At 44.5% G+C, this 15,809-nt stretch overlaps 1 protein-coding gene across 4 annotated transcripts in view; it reads left to right on the top strand.

The window, feature by feature from the left end:
• The window catches only part of AFF3 (ALF transcription elongation factor 3), a 771,336-nt gene that overhangs the window by 645,346 nt on the left and 110,181 nt on the right, over positions 1-15,809 (top strand). For all 4 annotated transcript variants that reach the window (XM_063953377.1, XM_063953378.1, XM_063953379.1 and 1 more), the window contains 2 exons: positions 887-1,049; positions 9,134-10,060. In XM_063953377.1, the coding sequence (XP_063809447.1) occupies positions 887-1,049; positions 9,134-10,060 (1,090 nt within the window). The remainder of the gene's footprint in view (positions 1-886; positions 1,050-9,133; positions 10,061-15,809) is intronic.

The following is a 15,809-nucleotide window of genomic DNA, read 5'->3' as shown; positions in this document are numbered from 1 at the left end:
AAGCAATCAGCTGGACCCAGTTGCTTAGCAGATAATTCCACAATCTTTGTAGACAACTATATAACCAGGGTCAGGGACCCCATAAGCCTCTGGGACCTATAGCATCGGCATCACCTGCACACAATATATCTACACTATGGGTACACAGTCACACTTGTAGATGGGAGATAAAAGGCTGAATATATAAGACTAGTCAAAAGCACTTAATACTATACTGTAACTTATAGTTGGAGTAAGACAGACTGAAATTAGCATAGCAATACAGACTGGAATTAGCATAATTAAAGTATATGCAATAGATCAAGGCAGTAAAACTCCATCATATTTGATGGGAACTTGTACACAGAAACTACTTAAAAAATGCTTGGGACAAATATATGTTTGTAATAAGGGCTATATAAGTGAAATGAAAAATACTCATGTAAATGGGCAGACTAGATGGATACTGTATATTTTTATTGAAACTATAAAACGTGTTTCGGTCTTTCCTTTTCCTTAAGATGAAGGGGAAAGAAATATGATATTACGGTTTACTTTTTACTTATTATTATTTGTAATTGAAATTGTATGTACCTGTACATTGCCCCCTTTCTATGCTGTCGGCATAAAACACCTGCTAAACCTGGCATTGTAGAAGTGGGTGACATGCAGTGTACTGGACTGACCATACTGTTAAGCACTTTTTCTGAAAATACACTAAGTGGTAAGCAAAGGTGGCAATTAAATAAGGGTATAAAGAGTAAGAACTGTATTTATTACATTACAGTACCTTAGCTGTAACTTTACAAACTAGAACAGTATTGCATCTGTAGACCTGACAGCAAAGGATAATGCCACAATATATACAGTGTAATAACATTCATTTCTCTCTCTCTGGCGCTGTTAGTGGTGACGTTCAAAAATGCAGTAACAGATCCTCAGGAGTCTCCGTCAAAGGGTCAAGTAGCAGCTCCAGTGAAACTGACACTAGCTCTGAATCGGACTCGGAGAGTGAGAGTAGCTCCAGCGAGAGTGAGAGCAGCAAGCCATCTGTATGTACCAGCCCTGAGGTAAGGGATTTGTTGTCGTTCTATCAGAAAGTCTATCATTAACTCATCTAATGGGTGAGAAACTTTAAAGCTCCAAATGTGATTAGTGAGTCCTTACAGCCTCTGTGAAATGTAGGGTTGAGAGGAATGTTTCCAGAGTTTGGCACAGGAGACAAAGGGCTGCATTCCCACATACAGTAGCAGTTCAGTGTAGCAGGAAACTGTTGATTTAATATGGGTTTCCTTGTCTGAAAAGTCAGTAAACAATGCAAACATTTATATGTGTCACAGAGACCTGTATCTAGATCACAACAAAGTACAGCACCACTATTTCATTACTTTAATGATTAAAACAAATGATTTGGAGGTGAATAGAAAGGAATATATACAATCAATGTTTACTGCAAATTGTACATTCAACTGTATATAATGTCTACAGGTCATTTAGGCTGGGTGCACACTAGAACGACCAGCAATCGTTCTGACTTTCCCAGCGATTTCCCTTGAGCCCAGAACAAGTGAGATTGAGCACACACACTGTGCAATTTTACCAAACGAACAAACAATATATGGGGCCAGATTTAATGAGGCCCGAGTTCGGCGGCTGTGCGGGATGCCTGCCGAACTCAGACTTTTTTTGCCTTGTAAATGACTGCCTCTTTAAAAAAACACCTGAGTTCGGCCGGCATCCCTCACAGCCGCCGATCTCGGGAGTAATTACATCCAGCCCATTGTATGAGATATAGCGTTGCTCTTGTACACACTAGAACGATTACTGGCTAATTTAAATAATGGGAATATCGTCAAGATGTCTGCTTGACAGTACACATTGTACGATAGGCATGAAATCAGGGTATGGGTCATTAGGTCGGCAAGACTTAGGTCAACAGTCATTAGATCCCACTATTGGTTGACATGCATTAGGTTGACATGGAAAAAGATCGGCATGTTTTTTTTTTTTACTTTTTTTGGTGTTGTTTTCTTTGTAAAGTGACGGGAACCCCAATTAGTGTACTGTGTCCCCTCACATGGCTCGCTTCGCTCGTCATGCTTCGGGCAAGGTGCCTCGCTCCACTACCGCTGCGCTCAGCACAGGTTACTATTCCCAGTCGTAGTCTGGATCGTAAAGTATGAAAAAGTTAAAAAAATGTGAAAAACTCGTGCCGACCTTTGACGATGTCGACCAACAGTGGTCGACCTAATGACTGTCGACCTAATGACCGTATCCCATGAAATCGCTAGCTATATCACTATGTTTGATTTGCAGCACATCAAATTGACGACTTGATGACATCACATGGGATTGTGGGAGTGCGCATATTGGGCCTAATTCAGACCTGATCATAGATGTGCTAAAGTTAGCACATCTACAATCAGCTTCCCTGACATGCGGCGGGATGCCCAACACAGGGCTAGTCCGCCCCGCATGCCAGGTCCTGCCCCATCGCACAAGAACAAAAGCCTTTTGTACTTGAGGAGTAGCTCCCTGCCAGCGCAGCTCCTGCGCGCTGGCAGGGAGCACTCGTCACTGTGAGTGTCGCAGCGGCTGCGTGTGATGTCACGCAGATGATGCGGGCTACCCCCCGCACGGTCCGGGCATGCCTGCGTTACCCGGACCGTGCCCCTAAAATGGCGGCCAAACACCGCCAGCCCGCCCAGCGATCACCTTTGCCAGTCAGGCAGAGGCGATAGCAGGGCTGAGACGGCCGTCGGCTGTCTGGCATGCGGCGGCACACTGCGGCGCCGGCGCATGCGCAGTTCAGACCTGATCGCTGCTGTGCGAAAACGCACAGCACTAATCAGGTCTGAATTAGGGCCATTGAGCGTACACACTGAGCGATGTAGTCGTTATGTCAGTCAAAACCGCCGATTGGACGACATCACTTAGTATGTACCCGGCTTTAGTCTATTGCAGTTTGTTAATGATCCAGCTACTAAATTATAGTTAGTATCACACAGGGAAATACACAATGGGGTAAATTTACTAAGATTCGTAATTTCCGAAAAAAGGTCAAAGTTCAATCACGAATGACATCGACAGTGTAAAACTGCAACTTTTTGAATTGATTACGATGGATTTACTAAGCTGTCGTATTCGGGTTTTTCTTTTCTTCCGATGTCGATGTCATTCGTGGTTTTTTACCTATTTTTACGGCAGTGATTAGCAAAACACTGCCGACTTTTTTTACAATCAATCTCGGCCGGATCTGTGTGATCCGTGCTGGTGTTTATTTATTTTTTTTTTTTTAATTAAACACTGTAAAATAATAAAAAAAAATGCGTGGGGTCCCCCCTCCTAAGCATAACCAGCCTCGGGCTCTTTGAGCCGATCCTGGTTGCAAAAATATGGGGAAAAAAATGACAGGGGTTCCCCCATATTTAAGCAACCAGCATCGGGCTCTGCGCCTGGTCCTGGTCCCAAAAATACGGGGGACAAAAAGAGTAGGGGTCCCCCGTATTTTTAAAACCAGCACCGGGCTCCACTAGCTGGACAGATAATGCCACAGCCGGGGGTCACTTTTATATAGTGCCCTGCGGCCGTGGCATCAAAAATCCAACTAGTCACCCCTGGCCGGGGTACCCTGGGGGAGTGGGGACCCCTTCAATCAAGGGGTCCCCCCCCCCAGCCACCCAAGGGCCAGGGGTGAAGCCCGAGGCTGTCCCCCCCCATCCAATGGGCTGCGGATGGGGAGGCTGATAGCCTTTGTTGTAAAAGAAAAGATATTGTTTTTAGTAGCAGTACTACAAGGCCCAGCAAGCCTCCCCCGCATGCTGGTACTTGGAGAACCACAAGTACCAGCATGCGACGGAAAAACGGGCCCGCTGGTACCTGTAGTACTACTACTAAAAAAATACCCAAAAAAAGACAAGACACACACACCGTGAAAGTATAATTTTATTACATACATACACACATACATACATACTTACCTTAAGTTCCCACGCAGGTCGGTCCTCTTCTCCAGTAGAATCCAAGGGGTACCTGTTGAAGAAATTATACTCACGAGATCCAGGGGTCCAGGCTCCTCGGGAAATCCATGGGTAATCCACGTACTTGCATAAAATAAGAAAACGAAAAGCCGAGCCACGAACTGAAAGGGGCCCCATGTTTTCACATGGGACTCCTTTCCACGAATGCCAGAAACCCACTCTGACTGATGTCTAAGTGGGTTTCTTCAGCCAATCAGGGAGTGCCACGTTGTAGCACTCTCCTGATCGGCTGTGTGCTCTTGTCCTCACTGACAGGCAGCACACGGCAGTGTTACAATGTAGCGCCTATGCGCTACATTGTAACCAATGATGGGAACTTTCTGCCCTGCGGTTGACCTAAAGTGACGTCACCGCTGAGCTGAAAGTTCCCATCATTGGTTACAATGTAGCGCATAGGCGCTACATTGTAACACTGCCGTGTGCTGCCTGTCAGTGAGGACAGGACCACACAGCTGATCAGGAGAGTGCTACAACGTGGCGCTCCCTGATTGGCTGAAGAAACCCACTTAGACAGAAGTCAGAGTGGCTTTCTGGCATTCGTGGAAAGGTGACCCATGTGCAAACATGGGTCCCCTTTCAGTTCGTGGCTCGGGACACCGTTTTTTTTTTTTTTCAAGTACGTGGATTAACCCTGGATTTGCCGAGGAGCCTGGACCCCTGGATCTCGTGAGTATAATTTCTTCAACAGGTACCCCTTGGATTCTACTGGAGAAGAGGACCGACCTGCGTGGGAACTTAAGGTAAGTATGTATGTATGTGTGTATGTATGTAATAAAATTATACTTTCACGGTGTGTGTGTGTCTTGTCTTTTTTTGGGTATTTTTTTAGTAGTAGTACTACAGGTACCAGCGGGCCCGTTTTTCCGTCGCATGCTGGTACTTGTGGTTCTCCAAGTACCAGCATGCGGGGGAGGCTTGCTGGGCCTTGTAGTACTGCTACTAAAAACAATATCTTTTCTTTTACAACAAAGGCTATCAGCCTCCCCATCCGCAGCCCATTGGATGGGGGGGGACAGCCTCGGGCTTCACCCCTGGCCCTTGGGTGGCTGGGGGGGGGGACCCCTTGATTGAAGGGGTCCCCACTCCCCCAGGGTACCCCGGCCAGGGGTGACTAGTTGGATTTTTGATGCCACGGCCGCAGGGCACTATATAAAAGTGACCCCCGGCTGTGGCATTATCTGTCCAGCTAGTGGAGCCCGGTGCTGGTTTTAAAAATACGGGGGACCCCTACTCATTTTTGTCCCCCGTATTTTTGGGACCAGGACCAGGCGCAGAGCCCGATGCTGGTTGCATAAATATGGGGGAACCCCTGTCATTTTTTTCACCATATTTTTGCAACCAGGATCGGCTCAAAGAGCCCGAGGCTGGTTATGCTTAGGAGGGGGGACCCCACGCAATTTTTTTTGAAAAAATAAGCACTTTCCCACCCCTTCCCACTGATATACATGCACGGATCTCATGGATCCGTGCATGCCTATCCAATCACGAATAAAAAAAGCAGGTCTGGTTTTTTTTAGCACTTTTTTACGAGTTGTAATTTTTCACGGCAGTGTTTGTTCTTTTTTTGCTTTGCACTTCTTAGTAAATGACCGAGATTCATACTTAAACAGCCGCGTTTTGACCGATGGTGTATTCATTCGTAATTTTTTACCTGAACTTGCAAAAAATTACGAATGCCCTCATCACTGCCGTGATTAGTGCTTAGTAAATTACCGAGATGACACTTTGATGAAAAAACGGCATCTCGGTCAAAATCGGGAGCTTAGTAAATTTACCCCAATGTCTAGGTTTCTGGGCCTGATTGCTGAGAATGATGAAATTGTGTTTCATATATTTCGTTATTCTCACAGAGTTCTTAAACTATGGGGCGGGATGCCCGAGTTCAGCCAACGTGCGGGATTCCGGCCGAACTCTGACTTTTTTTAAAGGAGCAATCACTAAAAGGGCATGGTTTGGCTAGAATCCCAAAGAGATAAGCATTCTTATATTATTGGGAACATGAAATGTTAAGAGCCAGGAAATAGAGGGCCTAATTCAGACCAGGTCGCACACAAGCTATTTTTTGAACTGCTGCGACCAGGTAATCACCGCCTACAGGGGACGGGGTAAATGCTATGCAGGGGTGCGATCGGCTGTGCAGAGAGCTGCACAAACAAAAGTTTGTGCAGTTTCTGCACAACCCAGGACGATCCGGGATGTTGCTGACGTCAGGAACCCTCCCTGGAAACGGCCGGGCACGCCTACGTTTTTCCGGACACTCCCAGAAAACGGTGAGTTGCCACCAACAAACGCCTTCTTCCTGACAATCTTCTTGCGATCGTCGGTGCGATCGCTGTCTTCGTTCATTTTGTCGCTGCCCGGCGACATGCACAGTACATACCCGATCGCACTGCTGCGAAAAAATACAGCGTGCGATCGGGTCTGAATGACCTCGTCGTTAGAATCATAAGTGAGGTTTAGCAGAAATTATAGAGGCTCCACGTGAATTACAAGAGCACAGTGTAGGACGATATGGCATTTGCAACGCAAATGTTTGTTAAACAGTTATAGTAGTGGCAGTGCTCTGTGCAGCAAACTCCTTACACTGTTTTTCTTTTATTTCTGAGGCTGTAGTCATAGAGGATAACTTATACAACTGAGCAACATTTTCAGACCAGTATAATCCCCTCACTCTTCAGCTACATGTGGAATTTCACGTTTCTCCAGCAGAATTAGCCTTAAGTGTTCCGTGCAGAATTCCTGCTAACATTTTTGTTTCACTCACGAAACCACCACAAAAGAGAACGAGGTGACCCTGTCATTGTCCGTTTTTTATTTATAGACTGTAAAGTCTTTGGAACGTGGAATTTACAAATGGCCAAACAGAAACTTGATTACTGTATCGTCAGAACTTTACACCAAACAGCCTGTTCTGCAGTGAAATTCAATTTGTATAAAATTCTACTGCAGTTTTGTTCATCTCTAATTATAAACGTGGCTATAACCACAATACTGACCAATCCAGCCTCATTAATATTCATTTAACCCAAATAAGCGTGCCTCCACTTTGTACAGGTGACAGATGCCTTTTAATATTATGCTTTCTGTGTCTATTTCTATTAAATTTGTAAACAGGATACATTTGTTCCTTGGGGGTCTATTCATGCAGCAGTGAAAAGCCCTGTTTTGCGTTAAACAGGGCTTTTCTCTGTCTACTGCAATTCACAGAACGGGTTACCATGGAGAAGTCTCTGACTTCTCCAGCGGTACCCCCGCTCTGTGCCTGAATCGCATCACCATACCTTTGTATGGTGAGTGCGATTCATGAAGGTGCGGAAAGCTCTGCTTTCCGCTTCTCCATGGAGTTCAGGTTCGCCATCTGAGGACGGCGTAACCTGAACTGTAGTGCGGAGACGTCAGGGAAGCTCAATGCTTCCCTGATCGCTGCTCGGCACCTCACGCTGGCTCCGGCCCCAACCTCCCAGCAACCACTGCGGCCTGCCGGGAGGTCACCAACCTACGCATGCGCAAAGGGACACGCCGCTGGACTCCGCGCATCGCAGGGAGGGACTGCTGGAGAAGACCTCACCACAGCAGCCCCAGACACCGCAGCGCATCGTCGGATGGGTGAGTATACATGAATTGCTACTTATTACAGCTATACATCGCATCGAAGAGATGCGATGTATAGTGATAAGTAGCAATTATGTTTTCGTTTTCTACATGAATAGACCCCTTGATATGGCAATCTTGCAATTTGTGGACCTCTACAAGATGTCTCAGAAATGCATTTTCTTTAAAAGGCTATAGAAAAATAGTCGAATACTAGATTTATTAACACTTATTCATATAGTGACAGCATATATATTGCATTTTACTATTGGGAATAAAGCCGTAATCATCCTGACTGGGCAATAGTGGACAAAAAAGTAACAGGGCCCAGCTTGTGAGCTTACAATCTATAAACTACATAGGCTGCACTGCATCAGAATAAACAATGCTAAATTTGGATAACCACTGAACTATAAGTAAGGTAGCCAGAACTATAGGTCATTTAAAATTGAACAACTCTGAAGTAACATGCTACTGTAAGTGTGTCTTTAAATTGCTTTCAATTTGAGTCTTCTTTCTTCTGAATGTTTGGAGAATTGGAGGATATTTATCAAAGCTTGGAGAGAGATACCGTAATAAACAATCAGCTGCTAACTGCATACCCCCCAACTATCATGAGTTAGAATTTGTGACAATTGCGCATGCCCAAAATGAGAGGTGTGGCTCAGCAGCAAGGGGGCATGGACTCACGGAAAATGCCATACCTATGACACACGCCCCTATTTTCATCATGCTGAAGGCTTGCACAGTGCACAGAGCCGGCACAGTGTGAGTGCATACGTGCGTCATCCAGTCACTGCTGCTCTGCTATGCAGCGGTGTCAGAGTGTCCCCCCAACATTCCAGCCCACGGGTAGGACAGTACCTGAAAAGTGGGACTGTTCTGCTGAAATAGGGACAGTTGGGAGGTAAACTGTCATGTTACAGGCAGAGTTTGAAAAATATCAGGAGCTGATTGGTTGGTACTTTATCTCTCTCTCTCTCTTTCTCTCTTTATCCCTCTCAAAGCTTTGATAAATACTGTATACCCTGTTGTGTGGTAATATTAATAAGGTACAGATTTATATTTAATTTGAGAGCTTACATTGGTATAACTAATATATTACAATAATTACTCATCTCTTTCCTGGCGGATTGCCATGTATTTATTCAGTTCCGATAAATGTAATTATCGATTCATAAAATGTTATATATTTTTTATAATAATGGTTTTAGTAATATCAGTATAAATATGTAACTTACTATGCTATTTAGGTTTTTTTTTATCAAAGCTTGGGGAAGGATAAAATTGTGAGAGATAAAGTACCAACCAATCGGCTTCTGCCTTACATTTTACAGGCTGTATTTAAAAAAATGACAGTTAGGAGCTCATTGGTTGGTATTTTATTTCTTGCAATTTTATCTATCTCCAAGCTTTGATAAATACCCTCCTTAGTGATAGTAATTCACATATATGTCATAAAGTTAATATGTAGATTTTTCCATTTCACCTACACTAAAGCATTTGTCTTGCAACCTCAACAGGCAACATCAAACAAATGGCAGTTGGATAAATGGTTGAACAAAGTCAATCCAAACAAGAATACTGTTCTCATCCAATCGCAGAGCGTGAACCATGGAGGGGAAAATGAGACAGAGAAGAACAGCAAGAAAGTTTCTGAAGTTTGTTTGACAAACGACAAAGATGACAGGAGTCCTTTGAGAGAAGCCAGCGCAAATCTAGGAAATACTGCTGCAGTTGTTGCAGTCCCTGTTGAAAGCACTTCTCACAGAAGAACAGCTTGCAGAAAGCTCACAAAGAGGACAGAGAGGACATCTAGTGGTGATCATTTTCACTGTCACCAGCTACAGGATACTTCTCTAAGCCAAGAAATTCCTGGGAATGAGATACCTGAACAGTCTAAAAATAGGGTGACTTGTAACAGCAGGGGATTGCATAGAAAAGAACCTAGGACAGCTCTATTTGGCTGTAAAAATAGACGGACTCAAATTACTAAATCGGCCTCAAAATCCAAGGAATTCATTGAGTTCTCTGGAAATAGCACAGAAACAGAACTAAAGATACCTCCTATTTCTACAAATATATCAGCTTTCCCACCAGAGAATAACCACAAACTTAAAGAGTGTGGGAGTAATAATAGTGACCAAACCGATTCTTGCAGCACATACAACTTTGTTCATACAAGGAATACAAGTGACATTGCCCCAGAATTGGAGGAACAGTTCTATACACTAGTTCCATTTGGAAGGAATGACAGTGTATGTTCCGTGAAGGAAAGCGATGAGCTGAAATCTCTCTGGGTCAGGATTGATTTAACTCTCTTGTCAAGAATTCCACAGGAAAACTTCAATATGAGTACCAGTACTGAAGACACACCCACCTCACCCCAGAATAAATGTTTAGCTCAAGCAGCAGATAAGGCTTTGCAGAAAATGCGACGAAAGCGCAAGGTACGTTTACAGATACCACTTCAGTAGGTTGCAGTACAAGCTACTGTTTTGGTTGCATTACAGTATCCTGTTGATTTCCAGTATACAGTACGTACAGTATGCACATATCCAGTGTCACATGCATATTCACCACTAACTATGTTTTCACATTAATCCTGAGTTTAAATTCTAGGAAAATGCTAAATTTTAAGTGAATTTAGTGGCAAAATAAAACTCAGTCAAAATGATCCATAATAAGAGAAAGTCATGAATGACTGCGATTGCCACAGTAATGTACTGTATTTCTCCACTATCCTAACCCTGATTCCTACCACTAACCCTAAACCTCCTTTTAGTGCCTAACCCTAACCTTTCCCCACACAGCCTAACCCTAATCTCCCCCCACAGTCTAACACTAGCCGTCCCGCCAGTGGACTAAGCCAGGTCCGTCTTAACATCAGTGAAGGACTCTGGGCACACTGGGGTCCCTGCCCCGGAGGATGCTCTGTCCTAGGGGTGAGGGGTGTCCTCTATCAGCGGCAGGGGTTAGTTTCCCACCACAAGGCAACAGAAAAGATAATCAAAATATTTACAAAGCATTGTATTGTCAATTTGAGTCAGGAATAAAAACATTAAAAAAGTTTCCTCTTAAGTCTGTTCTCTAAAGTCAATCCACCCCAACTGATCGAAACTATGATTTATGTTTCACAAGTCGATTTCTCTTTAACTCAGGGATCTGTTTAAGACCCTTTGCAATTTTACCCCGATAACGAATATCTCTTATCACTGTTGTTCACATCAATCTGGGATGCTTTATCAAGACAGCCTTTTTTCAAGATATAAGGCAAAAGGCCCATTAATTGCAAATACTTGTGTAGATACAATTATTTGACCATGTGGTTTAGGAGTGAAACAAGATTCTGAAGTATACAGAGCTTGGGTGACAGCACTGAGCAGACCAGGGTGACAGCACTGAGCAGACCATGGTGACAGCACTGAGCAGACCAGGGTGACACACTGAGCAGACCAGGGTGACAGCACTGAGCAGACCAGGTTGACAGCACTGAGCAGACCAGGGTGACAGCACTGAGCAGACCAGGGTGACAGCACTGAGCAGACCAGGGTGACAGCACTGAGCAGACCAGGGTGACAGCACTGAGCAGACCAGGGTGACAGCACTGAGCAGACCAGGGTGACAGCACTGAGCAGACCAGGTTGACAGCACTGAGCAGACCAGGGTGACAGCACTGAGCAGACCATGGTGACAGCACTGAGCAGACCAGGGTGACACACTGAGCAGACCAGGGTGACAGCACTGAGCAGACCAGGGTGACGGCACTACGCAGACCAGGGAGACGGCACTGAGCAGACCAGGGTGACGGCACTGAGCAGACCAGGGTGAGAGCACTGAGCAGACCAGGATGACAGCACTGAGCAGACCAGGGAGACAGCACTGAGCAGACCAGGGAGACAGCACTGAGCAGACCAGGGTGGCAGCACTGAGCAGACCAGGGAGACAGTACTGAGCAGACCAGGGTGACAGCGGGTGACAGCACTGAGCAGACCAATGTGACAGCATTGAGCAGACCAGTGTGGCAGCACTGAGCAGACCAGGGTGACAGCTCCACTGAGCAGACCAGGGTGACAGCACTGAGCAGACCAGGGTGACAGCACTGAGCAGACCAGGGTGACAGCACTGAGCAGGCCAGGGAGACAGCACTGAGCAGACCAGGGTGACAGCACTGAGCAGACCAGGGAGACAGCACTGAGCAGACCAGGTTGACAGCACTGAGCAGACCAGGGTGACAGCACTGAGCAGACCAGGGTGACGGCACTACGCAGACCAGGGAGACGGCACTGAGCAGACCAAGGTGACGGCACTGAGCAGACCAGGGTGAGAGCACTGAGCAGACCAGGATGACAGCACTGAGCAGACCAGGGAGACAGCACTGAGCAGACCAGGGAGACAGCACTGAGCAGACCAGGGTGGCAGCACTGAGCAGACCAGGGAGACAGTACTGAGCAGACCAGGGTGACAGCGGGTGACAGCACTGAGCAGACCAATGTGACAGCATTGAGCAGACCAGTGTGGCAGCACTGAGCAGACCAGGGTGACAGCTCCACTGAGCAGACCAGGGTGACAGCACTGAGCAGACCAGGGTGACAGCACTGAGCAGACCAGGGTGACAGCACTGAGCAGGCCAGGGAGACAGCACTGAGCAGACCAGGGTGACAGCACTGAGCAGACCAGGGAGACAGCACTGAGCAGACCAGGTTGACAGCACTGAGCAGACCAGGGAGACGGCACTGAGCAGACCAGGGTGACAGCGGGTGACAGCACTGAGCAGACCAATGTGACAGCATTGAGCAGACCAGTGTGACAGCACTGAGCAGACCAGGGTGACAGCACTGAGCAGACTAGGGTGACATCACTGAGCAGACCAGGGTGACAGCACTGAGCAGACCAGGGTGACAGCACTGAGCAGACCAGGGTGACAGCACTGAGCAGACCATGATCATGTGAACAGTATAAATGCAGCCAGCATTTGACATTGAGTGTCAGTGTTACATTACACATAAACAGTATATGCTGAAAATGAGACTATATTGTGTATTCCTATGTTAGTTGTGTCTATCTATACATCTAAATTATACTAAAATGTATTTGTGTCCCCTTACATACCTTTTGTAAGCTTCTGCTTACCATCACCACAGATTTCCATGGCCCAAACATCAATGTACTCATATCAATGTATACAAAAGAAATAACTGTAGTTTGGCTTCCAAAACCCTGGGCCTGATCTAAAAATGTTGTCTGTTATCTAATGCTGCTTTTTAAAGTTTGGTTAAGGTTTAATCAGTTATCACAGTGTTGGAGCCTGTAGACATGCCAGGTCAGGTAATTATTCTACATGCGCTACACTTTTTTCTATACATCTATTGAGGGACAATTTAAGGAGGCATAGTTGGCACTTCATAACACAGCAAGTGTATTTACAATATAACATAAGTAGGGTCCTGTTACGATGTAATTTTTTTAAATATTAATTTGTGAAAGAAGAAATATATATTTTAAAATTAGATTAAGGGGTATATTCAATTAGTGGCGAATTTTCTGACAGTCGGAAAATTGTTAGTAATTCGACCTCAGTGTATTCAATAGCGGGTGTTTTCACCCGTTTTTGGATCCATTTTCGCCCATGCCTTTTTGTGGTTGTTTTTTTTTTTTTTTTTTCAAGTTGGCATGGGTGAAAATGGATCCAAAATCTATCGAAAACGCCCACAAATTCAACAAAACACGTGGATCGGCGGCAAAGTCTTGGTTCAACCTATTCAATACCCTTGCGGATTTTTCGACCATTCGAAAAAACGTCACGGGCATTGAATGGGTCAAATGTAAATTCAACCTAAAAACAGGCAAAAAGTGCGGTTTTCAACTGGTCGAAAAAACTTCACTAATTGAATACCCCGCTAAATGGTATTTGTTTGCATACATTAAATAAATCTTTACATATTCAGCACTCTACAAATGATACATATCAGACTATGGGCCTAATTAAGATCTGATCGCAGCTGCAAATTTGTTAGCTAATGGGCAAAACCATGTGCACTGCAACGGAGGCAGATATAACATGTGCAGAGAGATTCACCCCCCTAAAGTCAGTACTTTGTAGAGCCACCTTTTGCGGCAATTACAGCTACAAGTCGCTTTGGATAAGTTTCTATGAGCTTGCCACATCTTGCCACTGTGGTGTGTTCAAACTGAAATCTAAATTGCAGTGTAAAAATAAAGTAGCCAGTGTTTACCCTGCACAGAAACAATGTAACCCACCCAAATCTAACGCTCTCTGCACATGTTATATCTGCCCCCCCCTGCAGTGCACGTGGTTTTGCCCATTAGCTAACACATTTGCTGCTGAGATCAGATCTGAATTACCCCCTATATGAAAACACTTTGGTAAAACAGAATAGGGCGTATTGTCAAACATTTCATATATTTTACTTAGATTAAAAACTAGGCACTGTCACGCTGCTTTATACTGTATAACCCATTAGTCCATTTGAATCACTGTTTCCCTACATTCATTATACATTTCCTGCAGATGCAGGTGGTTACTAATGGCCATGTAATTGCTGTACTGTTACATATTCTACGAATGCTTTCATGGGGCCTAGATTAATTGTTATGTATCCTGTACTGTCCGGAGAGTGCTCTAAGATGAATACTCGGAGAACATATCTGCAATTTGTGACTGGGTAAAAGAGAAAATGATTCCTGTGCAATATGTTTTTTTTTATATATAGATTATTCCAGATTTGCTGGTAATAAAGCAGAAAACATTTTTCTTTTTTTTTTTGTCACCAAACTTCTACTGCAAACCTAAAATCATCAATGCAAGTATGGTATATGAGGCGAAGGGTTAGCCCTTTTACTCTACTAGCTGACTGGCTTACCCCAAGGCAGCCTCATGTTTTAGGCTGGCATACCGAGCAACCTTAGGCAGTTTGGAAACACTTAGGCAAGCAGTTATTTACAAGCATAAAAGCTTGTTTTGCGCAAAACACACTCAGTGTAGCCATGACAACAATAATTGACAGTAACTCATTTAGGGGACATGTTACCCAATCTACTGATGCACAAAGGGGTCAATTCTATTCGGCAACTAAAGAATAGCGCCGGGAATTAGCTCCCGACGCTATTCAATTCTGCTACTAGTTGCCCGCAATTGTCGGGAATTCTTCTCTCATCCCCGGGGGATGAGAGAATAAACCCGACAAAAGTGCTGCCTCGCGGCCGGCGCGAGGCTGATTCTGTCGGGAATCAGCCTCGCGCCGGGTAGTTAAGTCGGAGAATGCCCGTTCTCCCGACAAAACTACCTGTTAAGTCGGCGAGAACGGGACATCGCCGACTTAATTTTAGCTGAATTGAATAGCGTCGGGAGCTAATTCCCGGCGCTATTCTTTAGTTGCCGAATAGAATTGACCCCAAAGTATCCTCTTGGTAGCATTTAAGAACAAGATAACGCATAAAACATACAACAAAATGCACTATTGATCAGGTATAAACAGGTCTTGGCAAAAGGGAATGCCAGCTGGACCTAACCTTCACTGTCAACCCAACACCCTTATCTAGTTGCTCTCAACAAATATTGGTAAAATGTTGTTTAAGGTGTTTGGCAGTCAATGTTGTAATAAATTTCATATAAGGGGAAAGGCAGTTTTTCTTTACACGTTTATGTTGCTCTGCTGTTCCTCCTTTCAGTATACAGGTTGAGTCTCCCTTATCCAAAATGCTTGGGACCAGAGGTATTTTGGATATGGGATTTTTCCGTATTGTGGAATAATTGCATACCATAATGAGATATCATGGTGATGGGACCTAAATCTAAGCACAGAATGCATTTATGTTACATATACACCTTATACACACAGCCTGAAGGAAATTTTAGCCAATATTTTTTTATAACTTTGTGCATTAAACAAAGTGTGTCTACATTCACACAATTCATTTATGTTTCATATACACCTTATACACACAGCCTGAAGGTCATTTAATACAATATTTTTAATAACTTTGTGTATTAAACAAAGTTTGTGTACATTAAGCCATCAAAAAACAAAGGTTTCACTATCTCACTCTCAATCAAAAAAGTCCGTATTTCGGAATATTTGGATATGGGATACTCAACCTGTATTACCAAGACTGCTTGTGGTGACTTACTACATGGCAATAAGCAGACACTGATGATCAGCGATCCATCAGGGAATT

This window comes from Pseudophryne corroboree, chromosome 2 (genome assembly GCF_028390025.1).
Source record: "Pseudophryne corroboree isolate aPseCor3 chromosome 2, aPseCor3.hap2, whole genome shotgun sequence".
Classification (NCBI taxonomy): domain Eukaryota; kingdom Metazoa; phylum Chordata; class Amphibia; order Anura; family Myobatrachidae; genus Pseudophryne; species Pseudophryne corroboree.
Note: the sequence above shows the minus strand (reverse complement) of the source record. Positions and strands in the feature narration are given on the sequence as shown.